The sequence below is a fragment of the Callorhinchus milii genome, unplaced genomic scaffold (assembly GCF_018977255.1).
Source record: "Callorhinchus milii isolate IMCB2004 unplaced genomic scaffold, IMCB_Cmil_1.0 Scaffold7, whole genome shotgun sequence".
NCBI classification, from domain to species: domain Eukaryota; kingdom Metazoa; phylum Chordata; class Chondrichthyes; order Chimaeriformes; family Callorhinchidae; genus Callorhinchus; species Callorhinchus milii.
In genome coordinates, this window is record NW_024704748.1 from 27184032 (window position 1) to 27200779 (window position 16748).

Consider the following 16748-nt stretch of genomic DNA (forward strand, 5'->3'; position numbering starts at 1 on the left):
CGTGTGGAGTAAAGAAACTTGCCCAACGATTCACCCTGCCAGGAATCAAACTTGAGTTGACTCGCCTGTGAGGCTAGTGCTCTTACAATTAGAGGAAACATTCTGCCAAAGTGGAGTCACAGAAACTCCCATCATATTTAAGAATAATTTAATTTTACAGCAAAATGAAATTATAGTTTTTAAACTTGATCAGTGCGTCACTGATTTTGGAGCCCGTGTGATCCTCGGCCTTGTGATGTGCTGCTGCCTCTTATTTCTTTTGGTTTAATTATAAATGATTTAAAAATAACTCAAATGGACCAAATAAGCAGGAAAGATAAATACATTTAGCTTTGGTTCCCAAGGCTATGCCCCAGCCTGAGGATTGTTGCCTGGTATAAAACCTTGCTCTTATTCCATTAGATCTTTAATATCCACCTGAACAGCAAGACAGGGTTTTGGCCTATTCAAAGGATGGTTTCTCTGATGATGCAGTGCTTTCCCAACTGCTGTGCTGCTGTGTCAGCTCCAGACTGAGTTCAACTCCCGACGTGGAGCTTGAAGTTGCAACCTTCTGATCTAGAGGCGAGAGCCAAGCCGCCTTCTAGCAGGGATTTGATTAGCGGTAAATTGCTTTAATACTCCTGAGGAGACTTTGGGTTCCCTTTGTATTCAAGAAAAGGCAGAGAACAAACGCTGCTTATAACCATCTGATTATATTGTGAGAGTTGCTCAATACACAGTCTGAGCTCCCATTGTAGTCTCAGTCTGAATCCACCGGCCCTCCCTGATTCCATCCATCTCAAACCGTGAGGGGCGTGTGTGGAGCCAGGTGCACCCGCTGGAAAGACATCATTTTACAGGAACGAGCTCTGCTCTACTCTCTCTCTCTCTTGTGTCCTGGCTTGATCAAATTACTAACAAACATGGCAGGAGGAAGGAGCAATGTTGTTAGCTGCTTTGGTATAAGATACAAATGGGCAGGTGCGAGGGAATTGCCGCACCCTGCCTTCATTCATTGGTGACGCAATGGACCTGAGAAGGCGATTGTCCCTGTCCTTCCTGCCCTTTCATAACACTGGTGAGATTAGGAGCAGATGGTCAGGAGGTCCTGTCAGTTGATTCCGCCGGTCAGATCGTTCACCACTCCAGAGGTAACCAGGGACAGCAGGAAGAGCTTCTCCAGACTGATGTCGTGCATGGCCTGAGCATTCATGGCGGCCATGCTCACCGTCTCGTAGTAGTGCATGGGAAGGTGCAGCTGGTTCATGTCATAGCCAAACCCAGCCATGTTTACCTCGTCACACAGGTGCAGCGCTGTGATGATGGACGTCACACCCAACGTCGGGTGTTTCTGGGGACAAATGGACAGATTCTCATCACTTTTCATTTTAGTTCAGGAAAGAACTTCCATTTTCTACAGTGGCTGATATCACAGCATTTCACATGCAATTACCATTGGGTGTTTTTGGGGGATCAGCTGCGTGATTTATTGGAATGGAATGCACATTCTCTCCCTGGAAGGACGCATCCTGCTTACCTAATTCCGGACAGTATTAATAGCAGGTTGGCAAGAGTCAAGGCTTGGGGACCCCAGAATGTGTGTGTTGGGGTAACTACTGGAGTCTAACAAGCTAAAACCACACAGCTTGCCGTTGAGAGCAGTGTTTGGCAAGCTTTCCCACTGCTAGTCCAGCTAGGACCACCCATTAGGTGTAGTGACTTTCTCCAGGTAAATTCAGCAGCTGTTTTGCAGACATAGTTCTTGTGACACATTTAGTAACTGCTGCCAAGATCACCATTGCCTTCTGTGACTGCTTACCCTGCTCTCAACTTCAGACAATCCTAGATCAGGAGGCATGAGCTGTGAGCGGTTACCACACAGCTGCCAGTTCTGATCTGTAATAACTGTTTCTTCCAAACTTGCATTAGCTACCAGAGAGTGAGCACCCTGGCCAGGACCCTGTAATCTAGGCTGGGAATTTTCCATTGTTCCTTCACATGTTATATCCCCGTCGCTTGCATAGTCACATGGAATGCTTCTGATGCCTCAGCTGATAAAAAGCAATCAGCAGTACTCTATATTCAAGTCAACCCGGCTCTGTGCTGAGAAAGGCTGGTGGAAAGGATCTGGGGTCCCAAACCAGATCAGTTTGAGGGAGGTTCGTACTATGCATGCAACCAGGGGGTAGGGGATTAGGTGCTGCCCTCCCATTGCTCTCCGCACTGCCTCTTGTGAGGTTGTACATGTCAGTGCGGAGGCCGATGGGACGAGAGGTGGGTGGATGTCCTCTTTCGAGCTGAGGCAGCATAACCTCACCCTTTGCTCTTTCAATAATTACTTTAATTATTTAATTACTTTAAACATCGCCAGACTACGGCACTACCTCACCCCTCACGCTGCTGAAACCCTGGTCCACGCCTTTGTCACCTCAAGGCTGGACTATGGGAACTCTCTCCTCGCCGGCCTTCCCGCCACCTCCCTCCACAAGCTGCAGGTCATTCAGAACTCTGCAGCTCGTGTACTGTCCCGCACCAGACACCGCGATCACATCACTCCCACCCTCGCTCGCCTCCACTGGCTCCCCATCCCCCAGAGGATTGATTTCAAGATCCTCATCCTCACCTACAAGGCCATTCACGGCCTTGCTCCTTCCTACCTCTCCAACCTACTATCCCCCTACCTACCTGCCCGTACCCTCCGTTCCTCTGGCTCCGGTCTGCTCCACGTCCCCCGCCCCAACCGCCCTACCATCGGTGGTCGGGCCTTCAGCCTCTCAGCCCCCAGGCTCTGGAACTCCATCCCCCAGTGCCTTCGCCGCTTCCTCCCTTTCCTCCTTCAAGGTCGGTCTCAAAACCTTTCTCTTTGACCGTGCCTTCAGCTCCCCTCTCGACTCTCTTCCCCCTCCTCGCTCCCTCCCTTCCCTCCCCTCACCCTGACCATTTCCCCCCTCCTTGCTCCCTCCCTTCCCTCACCCTGACCATTTCCCCCCTGCTCGGGTCATGACCCAACTGTACAGCGCCTTGGGACGTCCTCCTGACGTGAAAGGCGCTTTATAAATGGAATCTTGTTGTTGTTGTTTAAATCTATACCCTCGAGCTACACAAGTGATAAGGCTTTGGGCATGATGTGGGACAGAAAGCGAGGAAGCAAGAGATGGATAGCCTCTGGGATGCTACCCTGTGTGGGGGTGCTGTATAAATGCAAGTTGTTGTAGATCCTTGAGTAGAAATAGGAGAGGGTAGAGTGAGAGGGTAAACTCCTATATTCCTGTGAGTTCCCCCAGAGAGGTTAGGAACTTGTAACCTGGGCTCCAATCCCATCCCTCTGACCCTCAGTTGAAGGGTTGTACATTACCATCCATTTCCATTGGCTGCTGTGGGGATCTGGGTAGCTCAGGAAGTTGAGTGCTGTTTCCCGAATGATATCCAAGTTAAAAATCCGGAAATTCTCCACCTTCAGGGGGATGGACTCCACCACAGATTGCCAAAACCACAACTTCTCCGCAAAGGTCTAAAGGAAAACAAGGAACTGTGTTGATGACAGGCAGTGATTCCCTGTGTAGCCTGGCTCGTGTCTGGCCTCTGGTTAGAAGGTTTAAGGCCCACACAAGAACATAAGCTTCTCATCCAGGGTTAATGATCCAACACACTCACGAGGAGTGCAGTGTCAGCAATATCATCATTTGGAGAAGACAGGAACAGGAAGAGGCCTTTCAGCGCATTGAGACAGTTCCACCAATTGTCAGGTCTCGTAATTCCATTTCCCTGCCTCTTCTCCTTACCCCGTAATAATAATAATTATTGAATTTGATATAGCACCTCATCACATCCTTGAGATGTCTCAATATACTGTAAAGTGAATTGACTGTATATTTTGCAGGCAGAAAGGAGCAGCCAAGTGTGCACAGCAGCGTCCCACAAACAGTTGTGGAGTGAGGGAACAAATAATTATTGTTTTTGAAGGGATTATTATCCCCGGAAAAGCGATCCGCCAATTGACTAACAACCAGGTTCCAACTTACTGTGGGGTAAACAGGTGTGTAGAGTAAGGAAACTTGCCTAAGGTTTCGCCCTGCCCAGAATTGAACCCAGGTCCTCTCACTTGTGAGGCAACTGCTCTAACTACTGGGCTAAAGGACTCTGCACTATAATACCTTTATTTTAAATATCCCAATTCCTTCTACAAGCTTATGAGGCAGTGCATTCTACATTCTCACCGCCCTGTGTGAAGAAATGATTTGTGTCTCTAAATCATCCTAACCATCCAAATCGAATTATCAGATTTCTCACCATTGGCTTCTTACTGACCACCGCTTTGAGCCAAGCAAAGTCTGCGCTCTTATAAATCACTGCCACGAATAGTGATTTAGGATCATAGTCTATGGGAGTCTTTGAAGCCCCCTCCGGGTAAGTGATCCGCAAGGTGGTCTTTGAGCCCACATCCTGCTCGTAACCCACCACAGGCCCGTTGTTCATCCTGATGGAGAGAGAGGACAACTTAACAATAGCATGCAATTATATAGCGCCTTCCACGCAGGGTAGTGTCTCAGAGCGCTTAGCAGTGGCAGAGCCTGACTCCGAACCGGAGCGGTGGGGGAGGTGGCCATAAGCACAGTCAAAGAGGAAGGCTTTCATGTGGGACTTGGAAAAAGTGGAGAGAGGGGGCAAGATGGAGGGATTGAGGGAGAGTGTTCCAGAGTTTGGTGGCGTAGTGGCTGAAAGTGCGACCTCCAATGCTGGCGCAGAGGGTGCGAGGGACCAGCAGGAGGCCGGGGCCAGTCGAGTGGAGGCACCAGGTGGTGGATTGGGGAGTGAGGAGGTCGGAGAGGGAGGGAGGTGCCAGAGAGTGAAGGGATTTGAACACGTGTGAGGATCTTGAATTTGATCCGTTCAGCGATAGGGAGTCAGTGTGGGTTCGTCACCTGATAACAATGTGGTGCTGATCAATGTAAGGCCCGAGCTTGCTCCCGATCAGGATGCCTCCGTTGCCCACCACAACGCACCTCCTGCATCCCACTGGCCCCAACCTCTCCGGAAGGCCAGTTTCCGGCAACATGCTCAGGATCTCTTGCAGTTGCTCCTCACACCCCTGAAACCCATACGGTGGCTTGTAGGGCAGTGTGTCCTGGGACCCAGGAAGCCCCCTCTCCTCCACAAACACAGGCACCTGCATCAGGCGCTTGGTGGGGTACCGGGCATAGAGCTTCACTTGGCTTGAGTTTGGCCTGCAACGCTGTGCTAGTATCTGCGCTGTTTGGTTATGGAGCCTCTGGAAAGAACACAGAACATTTCACTCCAGTTTCTCTCTGTCTCACACGCACGCACACACTCCTTGCATTTGATGTAGAATCAAAATGTCTCAAAACATGCAATTGTACCAAGTGTAATGACTTGTAGGCAAATTTGTCTCAGAGTGTGTGTTGGGATCACTGCTGGAGTCTAACCAGCTAAAACCACACATAGCTTGCCATTGATATCACTATCTGGCCAGCTTTCCAGCCGCTTGTCCAGCTAGGACCACCCAACCAGTTAGGGCTTTGGCTCGCAGGGTTAACGAGAGCTGAGTGGGAGGATTCCCTGCCCCAGTGACTGGTCCGACCCTGACAATGTTGCTCTTCTCCCAGCACTGTACCAAGTGTCAGCCTGGACTGTGAGCTCAAAATCCCAACGTGGGTTAAACCCTGACTGATGCAATGCTATTATCTCAGTAAATTCTAAGAAATGACTTGAGACAATACAACAATATAGATGTGATATCAACTGCATATTGTACGAGCTGCTGTTGGATTAAGGCTTGGGTGAGCAAACTCCAGCAGTGTGGCTTTGAAGCATTTCCCAGCCTTTGTCAGGCCTGGAATCACTCACTGCCGCCATAGAGACACCACCAACATCCAGACTGAGCTGGCAGGGTGTGCGTGGGAGTGAATGTTTCAGTATTTGGCACCTAACTCCAGAGCCAGATGCTTCCACACTTTATAATAATAATTTTTACATTTGATGCAGAACCTTATCACGTCTTCGAGACGTCTCAAAGCGCTTCACACAATGTACTGTAAAGTGAATTGACTGTGTATTTTGTGGGCGAAACACGACAGCATAAACAGTCATGGATTGAGTGACCAAATTTTTTTTTTGGTGAAGGGATTATTATCCCCGGAAAAGCGGTCCGCCAATCGACTAACAACCGGGTTCCTATTTACCGCTGGGTAAACAGGCGTGTGGAGTATGGAATCTTGACTACCGTTTGGCCCTGCCCGGGAATCAAACCCGGGTCCTCTCGCTTGCTATAACCTCTAAGCTACAGGACTACACAGTTACAACACCCATCTCTTAGCCCTGGCTTGAACATTATACAAATAGTAGCTGAATGAAAGAGTACAGCCCATGTTCCTACCGCAATCCTGCTGGGCGCCATGGTATAGGACTTCAAGGTATCTGCTTTGTGGTAGTAGGAAGGAAGGAGCATGATCATGTAACAGAAGCTGAGGAGCATCAGGGATATCATCCGGGTATGTGGCCTGGAAGAACCAAGAAGGGTCGTCAGGAGGAAACGTGTGAAGAGCGATAGAACTCCTTGCACTCCGCAATGGCCCAGCCGGTAAATAATAATCTAATAATACTTGCATTTGATACGGCACCTTATCACATCTTTGAGACATCTCAAAGCGCTTCACGGGATATACGCGAAACAATTGTGCACGCGGTGTCCCACAAACAGTAATGGATTGAGTGACCAAATTATTATTTTGTTTTGAAGAGATTATTACCCCCGGAAAAGCAATCCTCCAATTAACTAACGCCCAAGTTCCTACTTACTGCTAAGTAAGCAGAGGCATGTGGACTAAGGACTCTTGCCTAAGGTTCCGCCCTGCCTGGGAATGAACCCCAGGTCCTTTCACTTGCGAGGCGAGTGCTCTAACCACTGAGCTGCAGGACTCTTACTTGTAACTGAGCTGATCTCAGGGTTCGGGACTGATGCGTGCCTCAGCCTCGCTATCCTCCAGTGAGTTAGAGAAGAGAAAACAAAATCAGCTGTGAATCTCTGTTCTGATCACTGTCCAGATCCCCACACCAGTGCTGGAAGGTGCTTGTGTTCAGACCTTGGGTGAGGACAGGATTGGGCCTTGGATCTGATGTGCCCCAAGGTTGAAAATACCTGTCCTCACTCACATCTGAGTGTGCGTGGGTCCGACCCTCAACAACACTAAGACCTTGCATTTAAATAGCACCTTTCACGTGGGGTAATGTCCCAGAGCGCTATGGATAGTGAAAAGGAATGGAGAGAAACCCCTCTGTAGAGTGTGTCGTGCCTCTAACTGCCTGACTTGTTGCTGTCAACAACAACAACAAGATTACATTTGTTTAGCCTTTCATGTCAAAAGGACGCCCCAAGGCACTGTATTGCCAATAGCTAACCAGGGCCCTGGGCTGTGAGAGCACTCAGGGAGGTGACCTTTCTGACAGATGAAGCAATGTGTGTTTACCTAACCAAGCTCTCTTGTTACCAAAGCAATGTCACCTTCACATATGTGCAGTGTCTTGCTATATAAATGTAAGTTATTGTTGGTTCTTTTGCCAATTATCTTAAATCTGTGTCCTTTGGTTACCGACCCACCTGCCAGGTTCTCCCTGGCTACTCTATCAAAACCTCTCCTCATTTTGAACACTTCTGTTAAATCTCCCCTCCCTTCTGTTCTAATGGTCCTCTGGGCCCTAACGTAGGTGTCTGTAGAACGGACCCACAGAGAGGAATGTCTCTGTACTCACCTCCTACATATTATCCGCAGCCACATCTCATTGTTTCTAGAGAGCCTGAAAACCAAGGGGAGCGATCAGACAATCAACTCTGCGTCAGTCACTGCAGCGAGCGGCAAAAATGATCAGTTGATTTCACCCTCGTGACGTGAAAGGCACTATAGAAATGTACATTTGTGTCCTATTGTCTACACCGTTAATGACACTAACATTGCTAAATCTTACTGAAGAAATTCTGTCCTCCACTCCCCCCACCCCCCCACCCATCTGATGACCTCTTAATCCTTGAGTACAGTTCTAAACATGCCGCCCCCCTCCCCCCCCCCTCCATGTCCTCACCAAGAGTGATTCTTTGGGGTGGTGGGTGGGGGGAGGGAAGGGGGAAGAAGTGAGAGAGAGATTGAAATGAATCAGGGAACAACTTATCTCATTAAAATGTCTCCATACCCACTGGAAAATTAATTAGGTAGAAACTATTTATATTGTTTTAAACAATAGCTGGAGGGCATCAATTTATGGTCTTCATGATGAAGCACAAGTGGTCAGGATAAACAGTATGACACACTCATTTTAAACAATGACATCTTCAGTGATATCTAATTTCCTCTGACTGTACGCTTGTTGCAAAATGGTCTCCCTGGGTTTATCAATGACTTCATTAATTCTCATTGGATTCGTAGGTTTATTACAAAGGGATATGGAAGCCCCCATTGGCTGAAGTAGATAATAGCTGTTGAAAGGGAATTAGTTAGATAATAATAATAATAATCCTTGCATTTGATATAGCGCTTCTCACATCTTCCCGACGTCTCAAAGAGCTTCACAGAATATGCTGTAAAGTGAATTGACTGTATATTTGTAGGAGAAATGCGGCAGCCAATTGCACACAGCCGCGTCCCGCAAACAGTCGTGGATTGAAGATGACCGATTTATTATTGTTTTGGGGGGGGATTATTATAAGGTGTGTGGAGTAAGGAAACTTGCCCAAGGTTTCGCCCTCTGCCTGGAATTGAACCCAGGTGTCTCGCTTGCAAGGCGAGTGCTCTAACCACTGAGCTACAGGACTCCACATACCCATGTAATGTAGATATCACTGTCACTGATCTGGGAGTGCAGTGGGAGCTTTACTGTGTCTCTAACCCTGACCTGGGAGTGTGGACACACAGTGTAGAGGGAGCTTTACTGTGTCTCTAACCCTGACCTGGGAGTGTGGACACACAGTGTAGAGGGAGCTTTACTGTGTCTCTAACCCTGACCTGGGAGTGTGGACACACAGTGTAGAGGAGCGTTACTGTGTCTCTAACCCTGACCTGGGAGTGTGGACACACAGTGTAGAGGAGCTTTACTGTGTCTCTAACCCTGACCTGGGAGTGTGGACACACAGTGTAGAGGAGCGTTACTGTGTCTCTAACCCTGACCTGGGAGTGTGGACACACAGTGTAGAGGAGCTTTACTGTGTCTCTAACCCTGACCTGGGAGTGTGGACACACAGTGTAGAGGAGCTTTACTGTGTCTCTAACCCTGACCTGGGAGTGTGGACACACAGTGTAGAGGAGCGTTACTGTGTCTCTAACCCTGACCTGGGAGTGTGGACACACAGTGTAGAGGAGCGTTACTGCGTCTGTAACCCTGACCTGGGAGTGTGGACGGACGCACAGTGTAGAGGAGCGTTACTGTGTCTCTAACCCTGACCTGGGAGTGTGGACACACAGTGTAGAGGAGCGTTACTGTGTCTCTAACCCTGACCTGGGAGTGTGGACACACAGTGTAGAGGAGCTTTACTGTGTCTCTAACCCTGACCTGGGAGTGTGGACACACAGTGTAGATGGAGCTTTACTGTGTCTCTAACCCTGACCTGGGAGTGTGGACACACAGTGTAGATGGAGCTTTACTGTGTCCCTAAACCGTGCTGTCGCTGTTGCTTATCTTAAAGTTGAATTGTGGGTTTACTTGTGGGGGAGTCTGGAGACAGAAACCCTCAGAGATGAATGTTTCCGTACTCACCGGTGAGTGACCCAGGCCTTGAGACAACTGATCAACACACACATCCTGTTGTTTCCACAGAGCCTGAAAACCAAGGGCATGATCAGATCAGACAACGCTGACCCTTTACAGAACTGCTTCACAGTGACTCTCAGCGACGGCAAACCAAGAATGATATTATCATTGATTCTGACATTGGTAACGTTTTTTGAACAAATTCTATCTTTCCCCTCTCTGCACAATCTCCCACCCCCCACCTTTCTGATCTCTATATGCTTCCCCTTGGTTTGAATTCAAAGTAAGCTCCCCCTCCCCCCACCACCCATGTAATGTGGACGCACAGTGTAGAGGGATCTTTACTGTGTCTCTAACCCTGACCTGGGAGTGTGGACACACAATGTAGAGGGAGCGTTACTGTGTCTCTAACCCTGACCTGGGAGTGTGGACACACAGTGTAGAGGATCTTTACTGTGTCTCTAACCCTGACCTGGGAGTGTGGACACACAATGTAGAGGGAGCGTTACTGTGTCTCTAACCCTGACCTGGGAGTGTGGACACACAGTGTAGAGGGAGCGTTACTGTGTCTCTAACCCTGACCTGGGAGTGTGGACACACAGTGTAGAGGAGCGTTACTGCGTCTGTAACCCTGACCTGGGAGTGTGGACGCACAGTGTAGAGGGAGCGTTACTGTGTCTCTAACCCTGACCCGGGAGTGTGGACACACAGTGTAGAGGAGCGTTACTGTGTCTCTAACCCTGACCTGGGAGTGTGGACACACAGTGTAGAGGAGCTTTACTGTGTCTCTAACCCTGACCTGGAAGTGTGGACACACAGTGTAGAGGGAGTTTTACTGTGTCTCTAACTAGTGGTGTAATTGACCTGTGAGTGTGGATGCTATAAAATAAATATTTCCCTGGCACCGACATTTCTCTTTCGTAAACAGAAAATGTAACTTCCCCTGAGCAAAACCACAAGCTCGGGCAATCCTCACTGGTCAAAGGTGTGTGAGGCTTACTTACTCACTGCCTGGACAGGCTGTCGGACTCCCAATTAATCACCGCAATGTCTCCCAGCACCTGCTCACATGGATTTCCGTTTGCTTCAGTCTTCCACAAGGTGAGATGGATCAGGTATTGTCTTTACTGTTCGGCCTCACTTTCCCATCGGCCCCCAATCCACTTCTCATTGCTGAATGTGGGAGTAATTTAGGTTCGGTGCTAGTCCCATCCTGTTCATCGTGTAATGTTAGGCTCACCGGCTGTGTCTGGCTCACAATAAACCTGCCTTTACCTGCAGCAGCTGGTGTCCATGCTACCCTCCTGCTTTATCAGCACAGAAAAAGCACTGACAAACATGTCACTGCTGGCGCTCAGCAGCCTGATGAGAACACAGGTGAACTGCAGTGACGAAACCCTCTGTGTATTTGTTTAATCATTCACAGCTTGGATTGAAGCCAAGTGAACTTTGACCAACAGTCAAATATTCTTTCTTTCCTCCAGTCCTCCAGAAATGCCCAAACATTAAAACTTCACACACACATACACTTGGACACAGAAAGTTGTTAGAACCTTTGTTACAGTCTGGAATAAATTGCCCGAAAGGCTGGTGGAAGCAGATTCAATAGTAGCTTTCAAAAGGGAATTAGAAAGTACAGTACTTAAAACAGAAACATTTGCAGGTTCTATGGGGTAAGAGTGGAGGAGTGGGACTAGTTGGTAATTGTTTCAAGGAGCCATCACAGGCACGAAGGACTGAATGGCCTCCTTCTTTGTGTTAATATTCTATGATTCTATAGTAATTTTTACAGCATTTCGGAGAGAATGGAGTAAATACCTGAGGAAATATAATGTTGAGAGATGTGGAGAAAAGAGCAGGTGATGGGATTTTATCTGTTGGTTGCACCCACCTATTTAATCTCCTCTAAAAATGGTGTATAAAGCTTTTTGCTGCCTCTTTTCAAATGTAAACCGACAACATATTGATCTGAGGTGCACACACCTGTATTATTTGTGTGAGGCGTTTACCAGCTTCCATTACCATAAGAGGTAGGAGCAGGAGTAGGCCATTCAGCCCCTCGAGCCTGCCCCGACATTTAATATGATTATGGCTGATCTTCTAACCTAACTCCATTTACCCGCCCTATCCCCATATCTCTTAATCCCTCTATCCCTTTAGATATCTATCAACCTCAGTCTTGAATATGTTCAAGGACTGAGCATCCACAGCCTCTGGGGTAGAGAATTCCACAAATTCACAACCCTCTGAGTGAAGAAATGTTTCAATTCAGTTCAAAAAGGCTGACCCTTAATCTTGAGACTATGACCTCTAGTTTTAGATTCTCCAACCGGGGAAACAGTCTCATGGCATCTACCCTGTCAAGACCCTTAAGAATCTTATAGGTTTCTACAAGATCACCTCTAATTCTTCTATATTCTGGAGAACATAGGCCAAGTTTACTCAACCTAATCTCATAGGCCAACCCCCTCATCCCAGGAACCAACCTAGTGAATCTACGCTGCACTCTCTCTAAGAAGAGGATGTCCTTTCTTAAATAAGGAGACAAAACTGCACACAATATTCTAGGTGCGGTCTCTCCAAGGCCTTATACAACTGCAGCAAGACTTCCCTACTCTTGTACTCTAACCCTTTTGCAACGAACGCCAACATGGCATTAGCCTTCCTAGTTGCTTGCTGTATCTGCATACTAACTTTTTGTGACTGGTGTACAAGGATCCCAAATCCCTCTGAACACTAACACTACCCAGTCTCTCTCCCTCTAGAAAATAATCCGCTTTTCTATTTTTACTACCTAGGTGAATAACGTCACACTTCCCCATGTTATACTCCATCTGCCCCTTCTTGCCCACTCTTGCCCTAGCCTGTCTATTTCCCTTTGCATTCTTCGTGTGTCATCCTCACAGCTCACGCTCCCACCTATCTTTGTATCATCCGTGAATTTAGATATGTTAAGTTCGATTTCCTCATCTAAATCATTGATATAGACTGTAAATAATTGAGGTCCAAGCACTGATCCTTGTGGCACTCCATTAGTCACATCCCGCCAAGCTGGACCAGTTTATCCCTACTCTGTTTTCTTCCTGTTAGCCACTCTCCAATCCATGCTAATATATTATCTTTAATTCCACCGGCTCTAATCTTATGCAACAGCCTTTTATGTGGCACTTTGTCGAATGCCTTCCGGAAATCCAAATACACCACACCTACTGGTTTCCCCCATCTAACCTGCTAGTTACATCCTCAAAAATCTCTATAAGATTTGTTAAACATGATTTCCCTTTCGTAAAGCCATGTTGACGCTGCCTAATCATGTTGTGATTTTCTAAGTATCCCACGACGACGTCCCTAATTAAGGACTCGAGAATTTTCCCTACCACCGATGTCAGACTGACTGGTCTACAGTTCCCCATTTTTTGTCTCCCACCTTCTTAAATATCAGCATTACGTTTGCGATTCCAATCACTGGGAACCATTCCAGAATCCAGGGAATTTGGGAAGATCAAAAACAAAGCATCCACTATCTCTGCAGCCGCCCCTTTATAAACCCTGGGATGCCGGCCATCAGGTGCAGGGGATTTATCGGTTTTTAATCCTATCAATTTCTCTAGTACTATTGCTTTACTGATGTTCATTTCTTTAAGTTCCTCACTAACATTAGCCTCCAGGTTCCCCTCTACTTTCGGTAAATTTTCAGTGTCCTCTAACCTGAAAACAGAAGCAAAAATATTTGTTTAATGACTACCATTTCTTTATTCTCCATTATAATTTCTCCCGTCTCCGCCTGCAATGGACCCACATGCACTTTTGATAGTCTCTTCCTCTTTACGTACTTGTGAAAACTCTTACGATCTGTCTTTATGTTCCTCGCGAGTTTACCCTTGTATTTCATTTTCTCCCTTTCTTCAGTTTCTCGGTTTTCCTTTGCTGTTCTCTAAAGCCCTCCCAATCCTCAGGTTTGCTGCTGTTTTTGGCAGTATTATAGGCCTCTTCTTTTAACTTTATACTTTCCCCAACTTCTCTGGTTAGCCAAAGTGGAACCATTTTTCCCCGTGGTATTTTGTATTTTTCAAGGGAATATGTGATCGCTGGGAATTATATATTATATGTGTAAACGTTTGCCATTGCTGGTCTACCATCATGTTTTTTAAATCTAATTTCCCAGTCTATTTTAGCCAAAGCTTTGCTCATACCTGCAAAGTTGGCTCTGTTTAAATTTAAGATCCTTGCTTCGGATTCAACAATATCACTAACTTAATGTTAAATTCCATCATGTTATGGTCACTCTGCCCTCGAGGAGCCTTAACTTCCAGATTGCTGATTAGCCCTATTTCATTACACAAAACAAGATCTAGGATCGCCTGCTCCCTGGTTGGTTCCTCAGCATATTGTTCTAGAAAACTACCTCTAATGCATTCTATAAACTCATTCTCTAATTTACTTTTGCCATTTTGGTTTTCCCAGTCTCTATGAAGATTGAAATCACCCGCTATTAGTGTATTCCCTTGCTACACGCTCCTCTAATTTCCTGATTAATACCCTGCCCAATACTGTAACTGCTGTTTGGGGGTCTATAAACTACTCCTTACTAGTGTTTCCTGCCCCTTGTTGTTTCTTACCTCCACCCTCTAACCCCCCCACCTTGTTTTCCACATTGCTCTTTCCTATATGTCGAATACCCCGGAATGTTTAGCTCCCACCTTTGGTCTCCCTGTAACCACGTCTCAGTAATAGCCACTATATCATACCCATTTATATCTATTTGTGCACTTAATTTGTCTCTCTTGTTAAGAATGCTTCATGTCTTCAGATATAGAGCATTTAATTTTGACTTGTGTTGACTTTCACCAGTTCTTATACCGAAGGGCTGTTAGTCAGATTCTATCTGCAGAATAAACACCCAAGTCTTATTTAGGGATTAGTTTCTGTCAAATAGGAGAAAAATTGGGGAGGGAATCAGGAACATTAAGAAGCAAGTTGAATATAAGAAAAGTTGTTTTTTTGAGAATACAATTGTTAAGAGGCCAGTTATAATCGACAGGTCACTTTAAACAAACATTGCAGACATGTCCAGATGTCCTGCATGCAGAATGCAAATTGGTTGCGATCATGTCTAAACAATACAACAAAATTACCTTATAGAGAGCGCCTTTCACGTCAGGAGGACATCCCAAGGCGCTGGACAGTCAGGGGTCAGGACCCGAGCATCGGGGAGGGGTGGGGGATGGGTGAGGGAAGGCAGAGAGGTGGGAGGGTGACTGAAGGCACGATCGAAGAGGAGGGTCTTGAGACCGGCCTTGAAGGAGACAAGGGAGGAAGCGAGGCGAAGGGACTGCGGGATGGAGTTCCAGAGTGTGGGGGCAGAGAGGCTGAAAGCCCGGCCACCGATGGTACAGCGGGTCGGGCAGGAGACATGGAGCAGCCGTAGCCCGATGAATGGAGGGACCGGGCAGGTTGGTAGGGAGTCAGCAAGTCAGAGAAGTAGGAGAGGCCATGGCCTTAACGGTGAGGATGAGGATCTTGAATTCAATCTGGATATGAACACAATGTAGACAGGCCGTCCGGCCTGCAATACTGGGGTATGCTGCATTGTCAGAGGTGCTGTCCTTTGCACGAGATGTTTAATCGAGGTCCCATTTGTGCCTGCTCAGGTGAACTTTAATGATCCTGTGGCACTATTCAAAAAGGATTTGTCCCGGTGTCCTGGCTGACAATCTCCCAGAGAAGGCAACTGATCAATACCACAATCTCTACATTAGTCAGCATATTATGCTATTGTTACTATAACAATAAATTAGTTATATAATGCCTTTCACATCAGGAGGATGTCCAAAGGCGCTGGGATACTGAGAGCTGGGGTTTGGGATCAGAGGGGTGGAGGAGGGAAGATGACCGAGGGCATGGTTGAAAAGGTCTTGAGATGAGCCTTGAAGGAGGCAAGGGAGGGGGCAAGGCAGAGGGTCTCCGGGCTGGCGTTCCAGATAGTGGCTGAAGGCCCGGCCGCCAATAATGTAGCAGGCAGGGTGGGGGACATGGAGCAGGCCGGAACCTGTAGAGTGCACAGATTGGTGAAGTTGGTTACAGATCCTCACCCTTGTCTTCAAATCCCTCCATTCCTCTGCCCCCCCCCACCTCTCTGACCTCCTTGCTCCTCAAAACAGTGCCTGTTGCCTTCGTTCCTCCGGGTCTGGCCTCCTCCTTGTCCCCCGAGTCCTCTGCTCCACCTTTGGCATCTGTGCCTTCAGCCACTATGCCCCGAGGCTCTGGAACTGCCTTCCTCACTCCCTTCGTTTCACTCCCTCCCTTCCCATTTTCAGGTCTCTGCTGAACTTTTCTTTTCGACCATGGCTTTGGTCACCTTCCTCCCCCCGGCTCGGCCCCGGGATCCGTTACTGTGAAGCGCTCTGAGATGCCATCCGGCGCGGAGGGCACTATATAAGTCCCAAGTTGTTGTTGTTATACAGTATTTGGCTGTGCCTGGACTGATATTTTACTATAGTTGCTAACAAAATAGATATTTAATTGAAACCATTACTGACCTGGTTATTGTTTCACAAGTGACTACTTACACCGGTGGAGATGGGGGAAGCAGGGAGGAGGGGACAGGCAAAGTTCCCACCATTATTTGGCCCTGTGTGAAGGTGGATGACAGGCGTGTAAGTATAAAAAATATTATGTAGGCAAATATAGTGGCCATTTTTCAATGCAGAGTTGGGGTTCTCTCTCTTTCTCTCCTCCCACTGCGCTATTTGAAGCTGCCCAAATAGCTTCCTCCATCAGTCATAAACCCACGACATGCCGAGCATCTCGAGGAACCGTCAACTCCCAATGACCCTGGTGTGAGCGCAGAGAGGCAAGGAGACATAACACAGTGAAAAGGTTGTATATTTTAATGTATAGTATTATATACAACACACTGAAGCTGTACCAAAGTCACAAGCCAGCTCAGGACAGAGGAACAGTAAAGCACCAGCAAGCTTCACGGTACATGTCCACCTGGGACTGCCCATCCA

At 47.4% G+C, this 16748-nt stretch overlaps 1 protein-coding gene across 3 annotated transcripts; it reads right to left on the reverse strand.

The window, feature by feature from the left end:
* Positions 1–2: 2 nt before the first annotated feature.
* st3gal7 (ST3 beta-galactoside alpha-2,3-sialyltransferase 7) lies at positions 3–11118 on the reverse strand. Of its 3 annotated transcripts, none has more exons than XM_007905675.2 (8): positions 10744–11118; positions 9742–9804; positions 7750–7794; positions 6377–6500; positions 4905–5251; positions 4273–4459; positions 3338–3493; positions 3–1333 (listed from the first exon to the last, which is right to left on the reverse strand). In XM_007905675.2, the coding sequence occupies exons 2-8, from the start codon at positions 9783–9785 to the stop codon at positions 1094–1096; spliced, it is 1143 nt and encodes a 380-aa protein (XP_007903866.2). In that variant the 5' UTR covers positions 9786–9804; positions 10744–11118; the 3' UTR covers positions 3–1093.
* Positions 11119–16748: the final 5630 nt, after the last annotated feature.

Coding starts and splice junctions, on each gene's coding strand:
- st3gal7 (XM_007905675.2), bottom strand. CDS start 9,785: ATGTGTGTGTTGATCAGTTGTCTCAAGGCCTGGGTCACTCACCG. Junction 7,795..9,741: donor AAGGCCTGGGTCACTCACCG/GTGAGTACGGAA, acceptor CTTGGTTTTCAG/GCTCTCTAGAAACAATGAGA. Junction 5,252..6,376: donor TGGCGCCCAGCAGGATTGCG/GTAGGAACATGG, acceptor TGTTCTTTCCAG/AGGCTCCATAACCAAACAGC.